Here is a 21465-nt window from a genome sequence, read left to right as displayed (position 1 = left end):
CACTACTGATCGGCACGGGGGCTTTGACCTGCTCCGTTCCCGACCTGGGCCGGTTCACCCCTCCTTAGGCGACCTGGTGGTCCCGAGCTCCCTCAGGAGCACCATATCGATACCGAGCTTAGTGCGGACACCCGATCGACATAGTCCACTGCAGTCCAGAACCCCTGAACTCAAGCGATCCACCAGCCTCAGCCTCCCAGTAGCTTGGATTACAGGCACGCGCCACCGCGCCCGGCGAGAGAACTGCACACATTAGCCGCTTTTCAATGCTGCTCTAAGATAGACGTGTCTAATGCGACATCTAGTGTCTGTTATACGAATCGCAACGACTCCGAAAAAAAACCCTACTGTTTACTGCTGTTGAATCGCTTTTAAAATTTTAATTCAATTAGCAATTTCTTTCCCAAAATAGGTATTCATTATTTTTTTACAATCGGATGTCAAAAATTCTCACACTAATCCACACTGTGTGCGTTTTTCACCTCGTCCAATGGGGTTTCTCCGCGATGAGAGTCTCAGCCAATAGACGTTTTCCTCCCGATGGAGTGGAAAGTGCGCTGAGGAGCGGAGTAACGGGACGCGGCTCCCTGTGCAGCTGGAACGCTAGCGGTGTTTGCTAACCAGCCCTCCGTGTCTACAGATCCTCTGCATCATTTTACGGTAAAGTTACTGATTAGAACGGGGTTTATTCGGTTACAAATAGACAAAGGTTGCTTTAATTAACCAGAGAGACATAAAGAGAGAGAGAGAAAGAAAGAAAGAAAGAAAGAAAGAAAGAAAGTGAGGAAGATTTAGCTCTTGTGAATTGTTTGCTAGCTGAAAGCTGAGGGATGTGAAACCGAGACTCTCTGCTCCTATAAAGACCAAATTATTATTTTTTATTATTATTATGAAGTGTTGTGTTTATTTTAATAAACAACAGGCGCAGAAAAACTGTTGGACATTGTGTGTAAACGAGGTGTATCATGTCTGAGGGAGTGGCTGTGGGACTGAGGGGCTTCACAAAGCCCAGGGTTCCTCCAGGTGCTCAAGTCTCCATAATGTATCACAAATAAGTCTTATTTCCTCCTTAAAGTCTTTCAGGTTTCCTCCCAACTATAAGGCATTACTTCCTATGAATCCCTTTTGAACTTAGATTTTTGAAGCCAGAATATTATTTAAAAAAAATCGAAATTTCTATTAAAAAATGATTTATTTTGTTCTTTTCGTTCACATAAAGTCTAAAAAAACCCCGTATGAACTGATCAACATTGAGGATTTATCCTTACCGTGTTTATAACACCGAGCACACCGGATTCGGAAAACGAGAATCCCCCCGCACATCACCTCTTCCATCATGTTCTCGTTAGATTGTCCTTCAAAGTCCAGTATATCTCAATGCAATCTTTTGCCTCGTCCCTCCGAGCAGGTTCTTCCTTCAGTTTATCAAGAAGAGCTTCAAGGAAATGGAGAAACGCATTCAGAAGCGTTTACATCCCAGCCATGTTGCTGTGCACATGGGTTTTTGGGATTCGGAATTGCTTCAGGAACTTCTGCAACAACGCCATCCCAGGCAGTTTTGACATTGAGATTTCTAGCCCTCAATGATCTCCATGAGCTTTGAATTTTGCCTTCAACTGAGGGAGGAAGTCTTGAAGGTATTCAAGGTAAATGGTCAGACACCATTACAGGATCGTAAGGAGCAGAAAAGATCTTCGTGAGCGTGAAGTGTCTTCATGAAGTGTCTTCATTCACTGGCCATCGTATGGATTGATGAGTTAAATCGCCCTTGGACGTTCTCATCAGCGGTGTATTAGAAAAAGCTATGAGCTGTTACTATGGCAACAATTAAAACGAATCCATTAGTAACCTTTTGTTCGTATGCCACCCTGTTATATTGAAATAATCCTTCTGGCTATTCAGAATTGCTTTAGTCACTGAAATGCATTTTTTAGTTGATCACCTTTATTGATTCCTGGTGGAAAACTGAAGATTTACAGACGTTTAGATGCAGGAACAAATTAAAATGAACATAATTTGGAAATAATATAACCAATATAACAAATATAACCTTATACCTTGTTGTCAGGTTTATTAACACAAACTAGAACACCGTCAGGAACCTTTGGGGATTCTCCAGAGAACCCAACGACACTGAGAACCAAACTGGAAGAAGTAGAACATCAACTGTCTAAAGCACCTCAGAAAAGCTTGTTTTAGGGAAGAAGCTCAATACATCCAAATGTAATCTAAAAACATTGATTGACATTGTAATATTGGAAAAATACACTCATGAAGATTGGTCATGATGAATGAAGACACATGCTGGACTTGACCACGAGGAAACTCCCTGTGAATTTATTCCCCTTCCATAGATGCAGTTCATGCTGCTGTTCAGCCGGCAGGGAAAGCTGCGCCTGCAGAAGTGGTACGTGCCGATTTCCGACCTGCAAAAGAAGAAGATCTCCCGCGAGGTCATCCAGATGGTGTTGGCTCGCAAACCCAAAATGTGCAGCTTTCTGGAGTGGAGAGACTTAAAAATCGTCTATAAGAGGTAAAAGCTTTTCGTTTTTAACCAGAAGCTACAGAATGTGCACTTGGTGAAATACGTTAACAGGGTCTTTGATTTCATTCCAGATACGCCAGTCTGTATTTCTGCTGCGCTGTGGAAGACCAAGAGAATGAACTGATAACCCTGGAGATCATCCATAGATACGTCGAGCTGCTGGACAAATATTTCGGCAGTGTGAGTCTCGCTCTGGGTCCTTTCTATATATTTATATATATATATATATATATATTATATGTATTTTTTTTTATATCTCTGTATACCCTTTTCTTTTATATTTTACTCCAGGTGTGTGAGCTGGACATCATCTTCAACTTTGAGAAGGCATACTACATCTTGGATGAGTTTATCCTGGGCGGAGAAGCTCAGGAGACGTCGAAAAAGATTGTCCTGAAGGCCATCGAGCAGGCAGATATGCTCCAAGAGGTGAGGGGAAAAGCTTCAATATGTGGGCACTGGGGGGCCAAAAGTGTGTGGACACTTGACCATGATGCCCAAATGTTCTTGGTATTAATGCAGAGTTACTCCACTCTTCAGGGAGGCTTTACGATAGAGTTTGGGGTGTAGCTATGATAGTTTGTGATCATTTAGATAATAAAAGCCTTAGTGAGATCAGGGTTGAGGAGGTCAGGGCTCTGTGAAGGACACTCTTCTTTTTCTCATGCCTTCTCAGAGCGTGCTTTCATGGATCGCTTTGTATACTGGAGCGTTTTCCTGCTGGTACACTGATTTTCTTAGTTCTGTTGAGAAAAGAGTCGTAAAGCATACAAATTGTGTGTTTGCATACTTTTGGGTGTGACTTTTTGTGTGGCTATCTATTATTATTTTTTTAATTATTCATAATTTTACATCTTTTCCAGGAAGCAGAAACACCACGCAGTGTCCTGGAGGAGATTGGACTCACATAAAACTTCTACAAAAAAAAAAAAAAAAGAAAAAGCACCACCTCATTCTCATTTTCTGCCTTTTCAGTATATGTGTGTGTCGATCTCTTCTAGAAGTCACACAACCACAGTATCCGGGTTTAGAGAAGATATGCAACTTTTGTTCTTTATACTTTATTCAATCCATTTTTACTTGCCTTCAGTATAAACACGCGCTATATTTCCAACAACAAAAAATCCGGATCCGGAGCACCGACTCCGCGGCGTTATGACGTGCCGATTGTTTCCACGACCTCACTTTATGTCCTTCGCTGCCTTAAGATACACACTCACAACTGGGTTATAAAAATCTCAGCTTCAGTTTCTAGATTTAATTAATATGTGGGAAAGATACACGGCCAAAAGTTTGTGGACACCTGATTTGTACCAGAACCAATTTGCTGTTATAGTAACCTCCACTTTTCTGGCATGATGTTCCTACTGATGAAGGGGAGGTGAGGGGGGCCTGGGGTGCAGTCAGCATTCACATTCATCACAATATAGGGTTTGAGCTCTATAGCAGGAGATCTTCCAACCCATGTAAATCAGATCTTCATGGAGCTGGCTTTATGCACAGGAGCATTGTCATGCAAGTCTCCTAGTTTGAGTGAATGGAAAACTTCATGCTACAGCATCCAAAGACGTCCTACACAATTGTGTGCCTCCAAGTTTGGGAATGAAGAACATATGTCTGGAAAAAGTCAGGTGTCCCTATACTTTTGTTCATATAGTGTAGATTATATGATCGATGGCACGTCTACCGGCGTTTTGTCTACGTGACTTGTTGAATAATTCCTCATATAAATGGAAAACTTCGCTCACACACTTTTGCTCCTGCTTCTTTTCCGCTGCTAAACGTGGCACGTTTATCGCGACTGAACACTAAACTTTAAGAATAAAAAAAGACAGAAATATGAGCGCTATTCGTCCTGGATTGTCGTATCCCGTATTAGCCTGGCCACTTCATAAACCTCGGTAAAGGTTGCATTTTATTTTCAATACCAAAGATTTTCTCCTTTATGGTTTTTATCAGTATTTTCTAGATAACACTGTGGTTCACTGCCTTTCTCTTTCTCTTTCTCTCTCTCAAAAAAAAAATGAAGGTCCTTCAAAATAAAATGCAATGTTGTGACAATGACTTGATGTTTTGACTCCAGCACTCCAGGCAGACACACAAGACGAAGACTACATTGTCTACATGTACGTTTACAGTCACGTCTCATGCTAAAAAAACTCTTAAGATCCAATTACAGGACTGAATTTCTAATTTGTGTTGCTCTATTAATTACACATCTCTTATTAAAACTCAAACTTGTGATTAGATCTTTGATCCAGCTGCTTTAATGGATAGAAGATGTCTAGAAATCAATGTTGGAGATGTAAATAAATATGATAAAACACAAAGTTTGGAAATTATTAACCAGGTTTATTTACAGCTCAAAACAGATAAGAACAGAGTTTTGTTGAAACAAACAAACACAACCGCTAATCAGGGCTCGTTTCAGCAGCAGTCTGAGGGCCTTCAGGTGAACCTGATTTCATTTCCTCACTATCCTGGAGCGAGACGAGGATTTCGCTACCCGTAGCATCCAGTCCATCCTTTTCTGCTTTTTGTTTCTCATCATTATTTGGTGTCTCGTCATCGTCTGACCCTACCCCAGAAGCTGCTGAAGAGCTGACACTGCGGGATTTGCTCCTCTTCCTCTTTTGTTTCTTTTTGCTCTTTTTCTTCTTCTTGCTCTTTTTCGAGCGCTTGCGGTGACGTGAGGACGTGTTCGCGTCTCCCGAGGGATCGTCGCCAGGATTTGGGCTTTTGCTCTCGCCCCTTTTACTCTTCCTCGTACTTTTCGGTCGCTCTTCAGAGACGCCGGACTCCGATCTTCTGCAAGACCTTGTTCTTGAGTCTTCATGCAAATGCTGAGAATGTGCTTCTCTGCCTCGGCTCCCTGATCTGCGTCTCTCACGGCTCCCGCTTCTCCTGTCTCGCCCGTTTAAGGAACGCTTCTCCCTTCTCAGAGAATGACCTTCTCTCCAACTCTCTCGACTTCTGCTACGGCTCCGCCTCTCTCTGCTGCGGCTCCGCCTTGAACTGTAGCTGTGCCTCTCACTTCTCCAGTCACTCTGCCTGTTGCGAGACTGTCCGGGGCTGTGGCTGCGCTGTGACCATCCCTGGTGGCGTCTGCTAAGACTTCCACCATGTTCAGAGGGCAAATGAAGGTCACGGTCAGCCTCCCAAAATTCATTACCAGGGTTTTGAAACACGTGGAGGAAGTTGCAGTGTTTCCCTTTCGGACACTTACGCCTGTCAAAAAGTCCTAAAAAAAAAAAAATGTTTAAAAACCAGAGTGGGATTTTAAACCTGCTGAAAAGTCAGTAAAGTCTATTAAATTAAAAATACAGAATTACAGTATTTTTTATTTTTAAAAAAATTAGAAAAAGGAAATTTTCTGTGCTTTTTCTCAGCTTTTGCACGATTTCACTGTAGTGCACGTGCATTTGTGATATAAATACAACATCCATTCTGTAATCAGTTCCCGTTCCCATCACCCAATCTACAGCTGTCATTTAAAATGCGAACTATCTGAACAGATCCGTTTCTTCTGCCACAAATTAAAACGAATTCTTACCACATATTGCCGTTTTCCACCTGGTCACAGGACAGAACTCGCACTGCAGTTGCCTCCCTGCGTACCAGCGTCCATTAAACATCATAAAAGCCTCTTTGCATTGCTCTTCTCTACACACACACACAAATAAGAGTCATCGAAATGCGTTTTAACCCGTACCCTGTGTCAAAGCCTAATAATTACTTACGTGTTGAACTGCACATAAACGTTGCCTCTTAAATGCGGCTCGAAGTTGCAGCTCACCTGAAACGACACCGGAGACTGTTTCAAACCTCTAGGCCTTCTGTGGTTTATATAGACGTTCCACTCAAGTTTTCATTACCTTGAACTGCACCACTTTGCCCGCGCTTCTGAATTCTGGAAGAACGTCCTCGTAGAAGTCGAGGTACTGCTGCCTCATATCATCCTCGCTGTACTCAAGACCAGCGTCTGTGTCGTAGTCGTCACGTCTGCTCTGTTCCATCGCGTAGGTCACAAACATACCGCGAATCATCAGTGTGCTACTCGACGATGGGTGATCGTGTTTACGGGAGCACCTGATGGAGAAAGATCAAAAGATGGAACGAATGGGAAGAGATTTTCGTTCTCTTGAGAAGAATTCACCTGCTTAACTGCTCCTACCTGTCTCCGAATCGGCAAGCTCCAGTTTTAATGAAAAAGGGGCAGTTCGCCCTGTCCTTTTCCGTCCCATAATCCACAGGGGCGTCTGGGTTTTTCCAAGAACCTCCATTTTCCAACTGTAAACCATGCAAGAAAATAATAATAACAAACCCGTAGCGTGTAAGTGATTATTGCTGTGAATATTTTTGCAGCGTTCGTGGATACCTGGCTTTCAGCTTGATCCAAGAGTTTCTGTACAGCTTCCTATAAATGGTGCAAAAACACAGTACAACTCATCAAAAAGCTCTTCAGTCAGCTGCTGGTGTCTGTAAGTGTTAGTTAAGATGCTTAGAAAACACGTAGGAAGCACATTGAGCATGAGGGTGGCAAAAAAAAAAAGAAGAAAAAAAGATATAATTAATCAAAAGATACGTTGTCTTCAGATGAAGATGCCCACAGGCCTGTCCCTCTTTCTTTTATGTGTATCTTCGTTAAGGAATTTATTCGTCACAATCAAAAACAAAGTAAAAAGACCCAGAAAGCTTACAGAGTGTACAGATGGTCATAAACGTAGCTCTTCATTACACCTAAAGCTGATTCTGGAAATTTCGAAGGTTCTGGCTCCTGCTACTTGTGCAAAAGACTTCCACCCCTTTCCATATTCTATTCGGTTTAATTCCAAACCAGAAGAAGGTGCATTCCGAGAGTGGGAAAGACACTCAGTTTGAGGTTGCCAGATTGATTTGTTTGGTCCAAGAGGTGTTCCAAGTTTTGTCTAAAGCTTGCAATAGATTAAGCAGCTCTTTGTATTTTTTGTGGCTAATCAGCAAGACCTCGGATTCCATTTCCGTCCCTGATCCCGGAGTTTCAACCATCTACATGTGAACTCTATCGTTATCAGTATATTCTGGTACTAAGTCACGCTTCACCACTGGTTCAAAGTCAGAAAAAAATAAAATAGTCAAAAGAATCCTTGAAAATTGTAGAACTTGCTAGCATGGAGAAACTCACTGAGATGTGCACATCTGCCTTAAATTGTCATGAAGTCAACCTTTGGTAAGAACATCTATTCTAGAAACCCAAGGAACCAAAGTTCTTCAAAATAGAAATGTAAGACTTTTTTTTGCAATATTATTTTGTGTAGATTCCTGACATATGATCCAGATTCAATTTAAATTCCAGGCTGTAACACTACCACAGGTGGAAAAGCTAAAGGTGTGTGTGAATACTTAAGCGAAAAGCATAAACAAGGCACAGGATAAGTGTATGTATAAAATATCTAATAAACCCGGGAACTGGGTTGCAGGTGAAAGCTGAGAATGAGAGGATATGTAGAAATCAGCCTCTTTGACTTTATCCTCCAAATGCAGGTTTCACCTCTCTGTCTCTCTTCTTCTGCTGTTTCTGCTCCTGTAGCTCTCGTTCCTTCCTCTGCTGCTCCTCCCATTCCTCCTTGATCCTCCTCTGCATAAAACAAAATAAGATTTAACATATTATAACTACAGAAAATAAAGGGTTTATTTTTTCAGACTCTCGATGTCACCTCTTCGTCCTCCTTTTTCTTTTGGGCAGCCTCTTCTTTCTCTTTCCTCAGCCTGAATTCCTCTTGAGCGACTCTCTCTCTCTCCAGCCATTCCTGGTGTAAAAGGTCTTGCTCTCTGTTTTCATTGGAAAAAGGGAAGAAAAAAAAAACAGTCATGAGTTCAATGATGAAGGAATCATGAGCAGGGAGGCAGATCATCATTCCAAGCTTTGACAAAACGTGTACCTCTGCTCTTCATCTTCATGTTCATCATCACCTTTTTCTTTGTCGATTTCAAACCGATCAGCCCCTGCACAGGATCAGTAGCATTCGACTTTATACAATTGTTTGGATTTATTTGAATATGTAAGTAAACAGCATACATTAAGTAGACATGGTTTGGAAGAGAACGCATACTGCCACCTTCTCTGAGTTGAGCAAGAGCCTGACGTTTTCTTTTTCTTCTTTGCCTTTTCAGAAAGGCCCTTCTCTGTTTACCACTAGAAAAGAACATATTAGACTATTATATAAGATTATTTAGGTAGACGCTACGTCCAAAAGCTCTACTGTTTACTGTTAATAGTGAGTATGATGATGGCTAGTGCACACGCGGATCCCTGTCACCTGAGTGTTGCAGTTTGTGGGATTTCTGCCACTTCGTCCGGGATCTCAGAGTGCAGAACGGAATTCTGATCGGGAACCTGGTGATCACTGGTCGGATCACAACACGGATCAGTCGCGGATAACATGTTAGCACATCGCGCTAGCCATGGACCCTCACAGTTCTTCGGACAGGATAGTTGCGTCGCGCAGAATGACGACATCACACACAGACGCGCTTTAATGGCGTACCAGTTGCGCATGCGCGTTTTCTCTTTTGGCGCGTCGGGGAGATCGAACCCCGGGGGGGAAAAAGTTCAACTGACTCGAGTGATTAGATTTCATTGAATGAGCGGATCAGTCAGACTGTTTTTCAGTTTTTATATACACCCGAATTTCTTCTGAAGCTCAATTTGGAAAACTCGGGAAAATGGCGGACAAAGAAGGTAAAGCTCGTGCGCTTTGTTTGCTTTCTGCGCCTAAGGCTAACAGGCTAACAATTTTGGCGGATTTTTTTTATTTAGGCACACACACACGCACACCAACGTCCGAGTTTTGTTTCTGATATAAAAGCAGACACATTTTGAAGGCGTTTAAAATAAAACCTGGTGTGCATTAAGTGTATAAACAAGCGCCTCACAGAGCGTTAAGCATGAACGCTGAGGGAAGGATGATGTTAGCATGTTAGCATCAGTCGGTCCTTCTAGTCAGAGTGAGGGAACCATAACCATGGCGCTGAGATTAATTAATTATACACAATTTATATTAAGTCGTTTATATTCTGTGGTTTAGGGTGACCAGGTGTTATATTTGGTCCCATTCCCCATTTTATTTGGTCATATTGTGTTTCTTTGTAATCAAGTTTCTTTTTTATAACTGTATGAACTCGCACATGCGCAGACTATGCCGCCATATCCAATCAATACAACCTGGTCAGGCTTTTCTATGAGCCTGGATTTCATCCATGAACTGAGAAGGAAAAGTTGGAAGATGCTCATCGCGTGTCTGCGGTGGCCATCAATCAAGCTGCACGTGTGAAACCCCACACCAACCAAACTTATGCTGGATCTACATTACCACAATCATGCACAATGCAAAGGTTCTGAGCTGAACAGGATTCGCTGAGCTACACAGAGATGACTATCTTACTTTATATGGTGTGATGTAATCCAGAGACCAAAGATCTTTTCTGCTGTTTTTCTACTTTTCCATTGGAATGTAAAGTACCACAACATGTCAGAGTCTCACCAGAAAGGGTACTAAGAGAGAGACCTGTCCAAATCAATGGATACTTTTCTGCTGAATATCAGCATTTTTTTTCTTCTCCCGCTTTCTCATTACAGCATCCAGGAATCAATAAACGATGAAGCGATACATTAATCTGTTGTTTGGAGCAGTTTTATAAGCAGGAATCTTAACAATGAGGTCTTTCTTTTTTCTCTTTCAGTGTACGATGATGCGGTAGAGGAGCGGGTTATAAACGAAGAATACAAAATATGGAAGAAAAACACGCCTTTTCTCTACGACTTGGTCATGACTCATGCTCTCGAGTGGCCAAGTCTAACAGTGCAGTGGTTACCTGATGTGAACAGGTAAAATCAATCGTAAATAAAAGACCCTTTCATTCTAAATGCTTGGAATAATGAGCGACAATTTGAATTGTGACACAGCCCCAGTGTACGCTGGAATTGTTTCTTTTTAAAGCCTTTTAAAACGACCGTTATTCGTGTCTAATCTCTCGTTCAGACCGGAGGGAAAGGATTACGCCGTTCACAGACTTGTTCTGGGAACACACACTTCGGATGAACAGAACCACCTGGTCATCGCCAGCGTTCAGATCCCCAATGACGACGCTCAGTTCGACCCTTCTCACTACGACAGCGAGAAAGGAGGTTTGTTTTATTGTTTATTATTTTTTATTAACAATGATAATTCAAAACAAGATTACAGTATTTATTGTAAGCAAGCTCCTTCTTCAATGTTTTTAATTTTGGATTTTCCGGTGTGTTTTTTTCAGCAGGTACAGTTCCTCCTGGATATTTGGTTGTTCAAGGAATTACTGAGTGAGATCTCTGGAGGGTCTAAGAGTGGATCTATAAATATTAAAGGGGTTCTGGTGGTACTATTGATATTCTGATGTCTAAGTAGAACCAGTGTTTTTTTTTTTTTTTTTTTAAGAATTGGTTATTTGATATTAAATATAGTGTTTGTTGATCTATCTATCTATCTATCTATCTATCTATCTATCTATCTATCTATCTATCTATCTATCTATCTATCCATCCATCCGTCCATCCGTCCATCCGTCCATCCGTCCATCCATCCATCCGTCCATCTGTCCATCTGTCTAGAGTTTGGAGGCTTTGGGTCTGTGAGTGGAAAGATTGAGATTGAAATAAAGATCAACCATGAGGGTGAGGTGAACCGGGCGAGATACATGCCACAGAACCCCTGCATCATCGCCACAAAGACCCCGACATCCGATGTGCTAGTCTTTGACTACACTAAACACCCGTCCAAACCAGGTGAGTCAGTGTTGCTTTTTTTTTTTTTTTTTTTTTATACCAGAAAGTATACAAAATAAGTAAAATCTTACGTTCTGTAGACCCCAGCGGTGAATGCAGTCCAGACCTGAGGCTCAGAGGCCATCAGAAGGAGGGCTATGGTCTTTCCTGGAACCCCAACCTGAGTGGAAACCTGCTCAGTGCATCAGATGATCATGTGAGTTGTGAACCTATAAAGCACACACACCTTTCTGGTTCGTTTCACATGGATTGAGGAGGGCTTTTTTTGGTGTGTGTGTGTGTGTATGCAGACGATCTGTCTATGGGACATCAGCGGATCTCCAAAGGAAGGAAAGATCGTAGATGCCAAGACCATCTTCACAGGCCACACTGCCGTAGTGGAGGATGTGTCCTGGCACCTTCTGCACGAGTCGCTTTTCGGCTCAGTGGCTGATGATCAGAAACTTATGATGTAAGTACGAAAAAAGTACCCAGGTTGGAGCAATGGGACTTTTGATAGAAGAACCGTTATTGGCCCAGCCATGGTTCTTCTGACCCGCCTTGTAATGGGAATCTGTCTTTCCTTCTGCTCAGCAACACACACAGTGCTGTGAAAAAAGTATGGATGTAAGGATGAATTCATTAATGAAGGTGAAAAAGCTGTTCAAACCTAATTGGGCCTAGGTGAAAAAGTAATTGCCCCCTAAACCTAATAACTGGTTGTGTCACCCTTTGCAGTAACAACTGCAATCAAGCATTTGTGATTACTGGTAATGAATCTTTCACATCACTGAATTAAATTTGACCTGCTGCTCTTTGCAGAAATGTTTTTTGCATATAGGACCAGGTAGGTTTGAACAGCTTTTTCCCCCCTTAATAAATGAAATCATCATTTAAAAACTGCATTTTGTATTTACTCTGATAAAAATCTGATGATAAAAACATTTGTTTAGTGACAAATATAGAAAAATATACATTTTTTTTTAAACTAAATACTTTCACAGCACTGTACATTCACTGTGCACTGATTCTAAATAAAACACCATCATTACCACCTTTACTGCATTTTTAAGTTTAATTAAAAAAGGATTGAAAAAAATTATAATATTCACTTGTTTATATATAAAATAGCAGTGCAAAATGAATCCCTTAGACTTAATCAGCCGCATGTATGACACGGACGTCCCACTACCTTGGTCATTATTTGAAAGTCGTCCATAAGTCTGGAGATCCTCTATGATGAAATGAGAATTCGCAATTTTTCCTCAACAGCTGGGACACGAGATCCAACAACACAGCTAAGCCCAGTCACTCGGTGGACGCTCACACTGCTGAAGTCAACTGCTTGTCCTTCAACCCCTACAGCGAGTTCATCCTAGCAACCGGCTCTGCAGATAAGGTCTTCACAAAAATCTTTATTATGTTTTAAAATTTGTTGATCATACACATCATGCACGTGCAGACTTTAGACCTAAATGCATGTGTTTATTTTTTACAGACTGTAGCCCTGTGGGATCTGCGCAACCTCAAGCTGAAGCTTCACTCTTTCGAGTCACACAAGGATGAAATATTCCAGGTAACAGATCCTGAGCAGTGTTACGAAGCCATAGTGGCTGCATTCATGAGAATTTACCAGCATAAAAAAAAAATTGTCTGTAGCCATAGGTTTCAGGTTTAAAGAGAAAAAACTCAGATATCATCAAGGTAGCATTAACACTACAGTTTTCTGCAGTCAACTGTGAAAGGAACTTGGCAGTGTTAGTGAGCTGAGATTCTTTTCAACAGATCTGCATTTTCACTCTGATGAATGGCAAATGTGTTTAACAGTATATTTCTTGCTGCAGGTTCAGTGGTCTCCTCATAACGAGACGATCTTGGCCTCCAGTGGAACAGACCGGCGACTCAACGTCTGGGACCTGAGGTGAACCAACACCATTGTGTCTTTTAGTATTAAAGTGGTGCTGGATGTTTAGTCTCGAACACATAAGACTGTGATTAACCTCAAAAAGCACGTCCTCGCAGTCCTGAGTTTGGGTTTGTGTTTACAGTAAAATCGGAGAGGAACAGTCTGCCGAAGATGCTGAAGACGGACCTCCAGAATTGCTGGTAAGCCTACGGTTTTGTTTTTGGGTTGGTTTTCTAGATTTCTTGAGCCTTTTTGGAACTTTTTGGATCTGTAACCCTGACAGTTTATTCACGGCGGGCATACGGCGAAGATTTCCGATTTCTCCTGGAATCCCAATGAGCCCTGGGTGATCTGCTCCGTTTCAGAAGATAACATTATGCAAGTCTGGCAAATGGTCAGTCCTGGTGCTTTATTATGTTATTTTTAATACTACTTCCACAGAGCGGTCTTATGACACTCTGGTTTCCTGTTTCAGGCTGAGAACATCTACAATGACGAGGAGCCCGACACTCCTGCCTCAGAGCTTGAGAGCCAGGCCTCATAACAGCTTCCAGCGTGACTTTCTTCATTACTCCGGTTCTTTCATTACAAAGATACATTCGCTCGCAATCACTTGGGACGGATCGGGAAACCGCATACGTTACCGGTCTCTCTTTATCCTCAAGTATTACTCAGCGTTTCTTATTTTTGTGTACTCGCCGAACTAACGATGTGTAAAGCATTTCCTGAAAAGGCAACAGTTGGGTCGCGTGGATCATCCTGAGACGCGCGGTGTGGTGCGGGAGAACGTCTGTTACTTCGAGTATGCACTTGCTGTCAATCGTGTTTCCCTGCGCCCCTCCCCCATGCACGGAAACAACTTTCAGCCCTTTATACTTTTTGTGCATAAACCTAATGATAATCGCAATAAAACTTTTGTAATGCCTTTTAATCACTTGTTTATTTTGTACCCAGAAAAGCGAGATTGTTCTCGTCATTCAGAACCGATCTCTTGCGTTCTACGTTAACGTCGCCGCTATAAGCATGCGTTTCTCATCCCTGTGGAGTTCCTTAGACCGGCAGAAATCGATTTGTAAAATAAATAAAACCACGATGAGACTGAAAAATCTACAAAACATTTTATTGAAAAGTAAAACATGGCTACAATAGCTTTCGGTCTCGGAACGGGACACTGCGTAGGTGGGGGGGGGGGCGCGACAAACATAGCAAATCGCTGCCTTTAGCCTCTTTCACAGTTGGTTTTGCCTGTGGAGGTAGATTTCTTGCATAACCTGAGATTCAAACTGGGGCAACAGCAAAGTCAATGAGAGACTGGGAACAGTACCAGAACACCAAACCGACCTTGTAATGTGCTGGGTTATAAATTAGGAGTCAGAAAATACAAACCAGGAACATTTTATCTTAAAACAAATAGAACAATTTCAAGCAAAATGATCAGTCAGTGGTGTAACAAAATCTTTCCTAACCTCTGAGGCTGATGAAGGTCCAGCTGCTTTAGATTTATTCTCAGCGCTTCATGTGTGGGGTTTAGTTTTTATTTTAATGGCTGGATGGCTCAAGTTGCCCTTCTTAGTTTTTGCAGTGGTCATGTGTGCAGATAAAAAGGGATCCAGTTAACAAGTAATGTGTAAAAGTACTGGAATGTTGGTGTGTGTGGCTCTATATAGACCTGAGGGGACATTCTTAATCACCCTGTCTTCCCGTTTAGCGACTGTATGAAATTTAAAGCCCACTTGTCGTATAAACTTCGCATAATTCCACCATGAGACTTTCACATAGTGTGGTTTAAGTGCGACCGTGTTCACATTTTATCATCGAAACAGCTGCTTCTGGGGGAAGAGGGGCATAAAACATTCATTGTTTCTGAGCAAGTATCAAAGATATCAAGGCCTCTTTTGAGAGCAACGGTGAGCGAATTCCCGGGATATAACGCCGAGCGCATCACTAAAGACAGCTAAAACAAAGCATTCATACTGACGGTTTCATTAACAGAGAATGAAATTTCTCAAACAGCTGCACAGCATTTCACATTCTATGAAAAAAAAAAAAAAAAAAGGTTTTCACCATTGCATTTATTTGGACGATTATACCGAAGATTTGTCGCCCTATTTATTTGATCAAACTTACGAAGCATTCAGAAGCTCGAGGTGGTCCGTTTTTATTTCTCAATGTGTCTAAATGTTTTTTTTTTTTTTTTTTTTTCAATCTGAATAGGGAATTCAATCATTTCTGCAAAACAATTGTCATGACTTGTACGAAAGGGAGAAGAAAAAAAAAAGCCGTCTCCCATGTATCAGAAATCTGACTGTACCTTTAGATGTCTATGTAAACAAGTCTTAGTGGGAATGTCAATGAACGAACCAATCCCATTCTGTGTTCAATAGCAGCCCTGATAAATCAAACGTAGCCCTTAATTCTGAGGATCCCACGTCAGAAAAGATACAGGCAGAAAAGTATCAGGGGAAAAAATAACATTAAACCAGGAATTTAAGATTTTAAATGTGTAATTAAATGGAATAACGAATCAGACCTTTGTGTTGTCGTTCGGGGTGAACCATCCGTTTAAACCTGACTGCACAGGTAATTAGTTACTACAGAAGGTTATCACTTATTCAGGATATCACTACATTCGAAAAGCATTTATTTCAACCTTAGACGGCAGGTCCGAGAGCTTACGTTCGATCGGAAAAAAAAACCGGAGCACGTGTTAGTGGGGGGTCGGGGTTTGGTGGAACCTAAACAAAACCTAAAAACAGCCGCGGTCAGACCGCATCACTCGTTTCCTAAGGGAAAAAAATAATAAAAAATACACATAGAAAAAGGCGAGTAGAAAGTGCTCATCACAAAGCCAATCACCGGTGTACAGAGCCGTTTTCATACTAATGATGTTTGTTTGCTTTAATTATTGACTTACACAAAAATATATACCTCCACAAAAAAAAAAAAATTCATCGTCCCTCAAAAGGGTCTGGCTCAGTCGTTATTAAGATGCTCTCTGGTTGATTCCTTGGTGTGCGGTTGTTGCGTCGTCCTCTCTGTCTCAGGGAGCAAACATTCCATTTCTCTCGCTACTTCTCCATCCGTCACTACATTCGCAGGCGGGAGGAGAGCTTCTTCTGGTTGGGGATCCGGAGGCCCCGTCCCTTCCTCTTGTGGATCTTTTGCTGGGCCCTGGAGGGCTCCGAGCTTCTGGCTCAGATCGTTGCGTTCCTTCTGCAGGGCTCTGCACAGCTTTTCCAGACGCTCCAGTTTCCCTTGGAGAGCCTTGTACTGTTTGTCTCGCACCGTTTTCTAAAAAATTGGGTTAATAGACACGTTTACTGTTCCGATGTTATTCTACTGATCCAGAAGTGTGTTAACAAAAACAAATTCATTATTCTTCATTCTGTAAGCGATCATTGTTTATTCTATATACATCACCAGCTATTCTGCCAGTTCCAGATCCTAGATGGTGGTGTTCTACGGACCTGCTCATACTTTCACTACTAAAACTAGTCATTATTCTCACCTCTTCAGCCATCTGCAGTAGGGTCTGGTTGTTAGTCTCCCATTTGGTCCTCCAAAGAGTGGTCTCCTTCTCCAGCTTCTTGATTTTCTTGGTCATCTGTGTAGAATGGAAGAAAGAAAGTAATGGAGTAATCAGTAACGAATTTCTGTTCCGCTTGAGTAAACTCTGAGCGTCAGAAGAACGCCACAGACCTTCTCCATTTCCTGTCTGAAGGAGGTGAACACTTCGTTGCTCTTGGCGAGGGTCGTCTGGAACTCTTCGAATTTGTCCATGTAAAGAGTAAGCTGCTGCTTCAGCTGAAGCTCCTGCTCCTTCATCAGCTCACATTTGTGTCTCGATTCTGTGGCATCTTTCAGGAGCTGAAGTTGGAACAAAGATAACGTGATTGTAAAATCCCTCAACACTTAGATATATATTCAGGTACATCATTTTCCACACAAACTGCAACCGCCACTGGATTTAATGCTTTTCACAACCCCAGGTTTCATGTTGGAGCTACTTACACGTTCTCGCTCCCTCTGTTGCTTCTCTTCCACCTCTCTGATCAGCTCAGCTGTCCGCTGAAGGTTTGCGTCCACCAGCTGCTGCTGTAGCTCCTTGTGCTTGAACACCTTATCGATGTGCTGAAAGGAAATGTTATATTCAGACACGCTGTTATAAAACACTTTAATAACAACTGTAGACTTAAAAAAAAAAAAAAAAAAAAAAAAAGTAAAAATCGAAAATTTTGCCCTTGAAAGTCTTACTTTTGCTGTTCTAGGTCTGGTTTGTTACTGAAGTCCATGTAACGCCACCTTAATTGCTGATTTTTTATTTTATTTTTTTATGTCATGGTATATGTTATCCTTAATGGTCTTAAATGTGACTCTGAAACCTGCAGAAACCCCGTGCAGAGCTTCAGGGTAACACAGAGACGAGCCGTTTTATAGTCAGCTGTTTTTTTTATTTTAAATAAACGGTGACACAGTATGGCGAGTAAAACTGGAACACTAGGTTGCGCCAGCCAATGATGTTAATATGGCAACCAGTAACAGGAACACGTACTGGGGACTTCATAATTCAGAAATTGCCAACTTGCATAAGAGAAATAAATCATGCATACCTGCATGTGCATAATATTATATGTAACTTTTATATTATATTTATACATTATAATTGTATATAAACTATAAATGTATTTTTTTAGGATGAGATAAGATACACATGTTTAATCTCCTCCTTTTAATACCCTTGGACAGTCCAGTCAAGACAGGTTTTTAAATTTCTTTATTTTCTAACTAGTTGACTTTTTTACATACCAACAGGAACCATTTAAACATTTTCCTGACTGGACCTGGGAGTGTTCCTCACCTCCTCCCGTAGCTCATACTGCTCAATGAGCTTCTTGAGTTTCTCAGCCAGCTCCATGTTCTCCTGCCTCAGCTTGGTGTTGTGGAAGTTGTGCTGCTCCATCTGCGTTTCGATCTCATTAAGGGTCATCTGAAAATGAAGCGTGGCCTCCTTGCGCCTCTCTTCGTATTCTCTGAAGCGCTGTGCGTTCTCCTCCTATTGAATAAAGAAAAAAAAACAGGGATGGTGTAGAGAACTTATATATGGTTTCATAACCAGGACAGGAACGATCTCGCACCTTCAGGGTCTTGTTGTGCCGCTGTAGTTCCCTGCAAAGGCTTTCCAGCTTGCTGCGAGCCAGAATAGCCTTGCTGTGTTCGCTCTGAAGATGGATCTTCTCTTTCAGGACCTGCGTCTGCTTCTTCTGCATAACCTTTACTTGCTTCTGTATGTTGCGGCTGTCTTCTAGCTGTCGGATCAATCAGATTCTGTTACGTTTTTAGCAGATTACTATATTTGTGGTTTTGTTATTGCGCAAGCAGAACACACGAATAGCTCTGAAAAACAGATACTTACCAGGTCAGCATACTTTTTGCAAAGAGCAGCAAGTTTCTCCTCTGGTGTGACTAAAGTGTGAAGAGCTTGCATCAGTAACAGCACCTCTTTTCCTGTAGGAATTTAAAAGTGCAAAATAAAGTACAGGAAGTATTTCATGGGCATCAAAATATTTGCGTAACTTAGAAATCTCAAAACTTTTACCCTGCCCTATTCAGCTGCTAGAAAATAACTAAAATCTGATCTCTAATTAAAAACAAAGCAAATCAACTCACTTTGTTTTGATAAAAAAATTAGCGCACTTGTAAGTAATCAACCTAAAATAAAATAAAAAAAACCCACCAAACATATTTTTGTCCTTGTTCTGATCACTGCTCGAGTCCAGTTCTCCTTCGAGGGGGTCAAGCCGGCAATCTTCTCTACCGGGGGTCTCTCCTCTTACCGCTTCGTTGCAGCAGGTATTAATCAGACCGCCAAACTCACCTTGAGAAGGGGTCACACTAGCTGGAGGGGAACTGCTACCCTCGACAAGGCCACGTGTGGCTGCTTCCATCCCGCACACACCGGTCGTCTCCATCATATTAGCCGCGTACTGATGGAGGAGACAAGAAAACCACAGAGCATCTTGGTTGATCATCTATGATGTTACTGTACTGTGTACTGCAGTGGTAATTCATTGATTATCCACCGTCTTGACTCTACTGTCCTTTTGCTTTGCATTGTGTATATAAGTATGGCTCGGTACCATAGTTTTGGCTTGAATGTAATACCTTAGTATAGATACAAATCCATACCATAAGTGGCAAATAACCAGCCATAAGTGAATTAAAAAAATAATATAAATAAAGATATACTAATACCTTAAAGAATTTATCGATCTGTAAAAACATAGCAACCCAAACAGGGAACATTTTGATGTTGGAAAAATATATATATTTTTGTCAAGTTTACTGGTTTGGCAGCAATTTGGGATGCACTGAATTTCGGACCAGCAGCGAATCTTATACCGAAATCAGCAAAATTATGATATTGTACGGTTTTGAAATGTAATATATACCAGGATTTTTCCAGTCGGTATACCACGCATCCCTAGTGTATTGTATCTATTCTCTGCTGCTGTTTCAATATAAACGCAGCGATTTCATTCTTTACTCAACATGTCTGTGAATACATGAGAAGAACTTGACTTTGACTCTAATCCTTCACCCTATTCGAAAAATATAAAAAATTCTTTTCGCCAAAAAAAAAAAAAAAAAAAAAAAAAAAAAAAAAAAAAAAAAGGCACAAAGTTCAAAGCACACCTCTATAGGATGTATGCATGGAATAGCGTTACAATGTCTCTTTCAGTGAAGCTAGGAGGCTCAGACCTGTTCCAGCATGACAGTATACCTGTATAACAAAGCAGGAACTCGAGTGTCCTGAATCACAGAGCCCTGACATCAACCCCACTAATAAGCAAAATGTAATGGTTAGGTGTCAAACCTTTGGTCATACAAGGTACTTCATACAGAGCATGCAGTGGTGGCTTGTGGTTAGGGTTAAGGGTTAGTGATCAGACAGTCAGGATCCAAGCAAGGCACTGTATCATATCTATTTATTCATTAGAAGTCATTAAAGCCTTTTTCTTTTTTAAAATCATTCTAATAAGCTTAATGTGGCTTAAAGGACCAAAATCAGTAAACACTAACAATAAAGCATACTATATACAAACAAGCAGTTTCTTCTTTTAAAAAAGCTGTTTCATTGCATTGTCACGCTAAGCATTTTCCTTCATTTTTCCGTAATTAAACCTGTTAATTGCTTGTCCATACATAGTATGATTTATTATTAATGTGTTTACAGAGTTTGGTATTTTAAAAAACGCTGTCTCATCGTTTTGAGGGGTTTAGAATGTCCTACGTATACCGTATTTTACAATTACGTGAACTTAGAATTCTAATTTATAAAATTGAGCAGGTGAGGGTTGCTCAGGGTCCCAGCAGCGGCAGTGTGTTGTGCTGAGATTTAAACTCATGGCCTTCTGATCAGAAGTCCAACATCATAATCAATGAGCTTTCACCTCCCACTTATTTTCAGATGAGATGAGACTATTGTAGAACAGTGTTTGAGGTTTTTGAAGGGTCTTTATGCGTTGATACATGCAGGGGAACATTAGGAACCTGGTTACAGTTAGACAGCTGTCAGGAGCCATGAACTGATCAGTCCCCAGCGGTGGAGGAGGAGAATAACCACGTGCTGGACAGCAGCACCAAAAGACACCACTCCATATGCAATATATCTATATATTATACGCAATGTATATATAATATATAAAATATGCAATATATACACACACACACACACACACGCATATATACATACACCACGCTGTGTATTCCACTCCTCACGCACGTGTGCGGCGTTACTCTCCCGGGTCCTAGTGCTGACCGGCAGCAGCTCGCTGACCGACGAGGTGCGCGCGAGAACAAGAAAAACTTTGAAATATAAAATAATAATGAACAAGTGTTCACAAAATACTGTTCTAAATATATAAAACACATTTCTGCAGTAATTGTGTTGGCCGGTATTGTGAACGCTTAATATACCGGGTTAGAACATGTTCATGTGATACCAAACTTTACCTCAGGACTGAACCCACAGTGTCGGAGTAAAATATGAACTATATATTTAAATATATGTCAAATAAATAGCACATTAAAATGCTAGATAAATCATCCTGAAGTAGAATAAAACCTAACATACCTGTTTATATCGAAAAAATCTGCTACCAAACTTTATGGAGAAACAAATCAGTACCCAAAGCTAGTCAGCTAGCTAGCTAACCACCCTGACCCAGGTGCGTA

General features: G+C 41.2%; 4 protein-coding genes across 10 annotated transcripts in view; 2 read left to right on the top strand and 2 right to left on the bottom strand.

Moving 5' to 3' along the window:
* Positions 1–327: 327 nt before the first annotated feature.
* ap1s2 (adaptor related protein complex 1 subunit sigma 2) lies at positions 328–4551 on the top strand. 2 transcript variants are annotated; one of them, XM_083559654.1, is made up of 5 exons: positions 328–1844; positions 1903–2533; positions 2617–2725; positions 2837–2974; positions 3409–4551. In XM_083559654.1, the coding sequence occupies exons 2-5, from the start codon at positions 2355–2357 to the stop codon at positions 3454–3456; spliced, it is 474 nt and encodes a 157-aa protein (XP_083415780.1). In that variant the 5' UTR covers positions 328–1844; positions 1903–2354; the 3' UTR covers positions 3457–4551. The 2 variants fall into 2 exon arrangements, with proteins under 2 accessions (XP_083415780.1, XP_083415779.1); XM_083559653.1 differs by having other exon boundaries at positions 369–660; positions 2355–2533.
* A 325-nt stretch (positions 4552–4876) lies between these two features.
* Positions 4877–9083, bottom strand: zrsr2 (zinc finger (CCCH type), RNA-binding motif and serine/arginine rich 2; the record flags this gene model as incomplete). Its single annotated transcript, XM_083559643.1, has 11 exons — positions 4877–5786; positions 6099–6208; positions 6286–6341; positions 6421–6634; positions 6720–6835; positions 6924–6962; positions 8076–8162; positions 8242–8356; positions 8467–8530; positions 8644–8720; positions 8845–9083. The coding sequence occupies 11 exons, from the start codon at positions 9081–9083 to the stop codon at positions 4957–4959; spliced, it is 1947 nt and encodes a 648-aa protein (XP_083415769.1). The 3' UTR covers positions 4877–4956.
* Positions 9084–9121: 38 nt separating this feature from the next.
* On the top strand, positions 9122–14161 carry rbbp7 (RB binding protein 7, chromatin remodeling factor). Of its 2 annotated transcripts, none has more exons than XM_083559652.1 (12): positions 9122–9266; positions 10268–10412; positions 10567–10712; positions 11172–11345; positions 11426–11541; positions 11636–11796; positions 12597–12723; positions 12823–12900; positions 13169–13245; positions 13373–13430; positions 13514–13624; positions 13706–14161. In XM_083559652.1, exons 1-12 carry the CDS (start codon positions 9251–9253, stop codon positions 13772–13774), a joined length of 1278 nt encoding a protein of 425 aa, XP_083415778.1. In that variant the 5' UTR covers positions 9122–9250; the 3' UTR covers positions 13775–14161. The 2 variants fall into 2 exon arrangements, with proteins under 2 accessions (XP_083415778.1, XP_083415777.1); XM_083559651.1 differs by having other exon boundaries at positions 10567–10724; positions 11181–11345.
* Positions 14162–14333: 172 nt separating this feature from the next.
* txlng (taxilin gamma) overlaps positions 14334–21465 on the bottom strand; it is a 7896-nt gene continuing 764 nt past the window's right edge. Inside the window, exons 2-10 of one of the 5 annotated variants that reach the window (XM_083559644.1) lie at positions 20984–21096; positions 18965–19214; positions 18644–18735; positions 18366–18536; positions 18089–18283; positions 17242–17361; positions 16930–17097; positions 16739–16834; positions 14334–16521 (exon numbers count right to left, since the gene is read on the bottom strand). In XM_083559644.1, coding sequence (XP_083415770.1) covers positions 16204–16521; positions 16739–16834; positions 16930–17097; positions 17242–17361; positions 18089–18283; positions 18366–18536; positions 18644–18735; positions 18965–19214; positions 20984–21096 — 1523 coding nt within the window. In that variant the 3' untranslated portion in view covers positions 14334–16203. Of the gene's footprint in view, positions 16522–16738; positions 16835–16929; positions 17098–17241; positions 17362–18088; positions 18284–18365; positions 18537–18643; positions 18736–18964; positions 19215–20983; positions 21097–21364 lie in introns of all 5 variants that reach the window. The other 4 variants (XM_083559645.1, XM_083559647.1, XM_083559648.1 and 1 more) reach the window with 4 other exon arrangements.

Source organism: Silurus aristotelis (assembly GCF_946808225.1).
Source record: "Silurus aristotelis genome assembly, chromosome: 13".
In the NCBI taxonomy this organism is placed as follows: domain Eukaryota; kingdom Metazoa; phylum Chordata; class Actinopteri; order Siluriformes; family Siluridae; genus Silurus; species Silurus aristotelis.
Note: the sequence above shows the minus strand (reverse complement) of the source record. Positions and strands in the feature narration are given on the sequence as shown.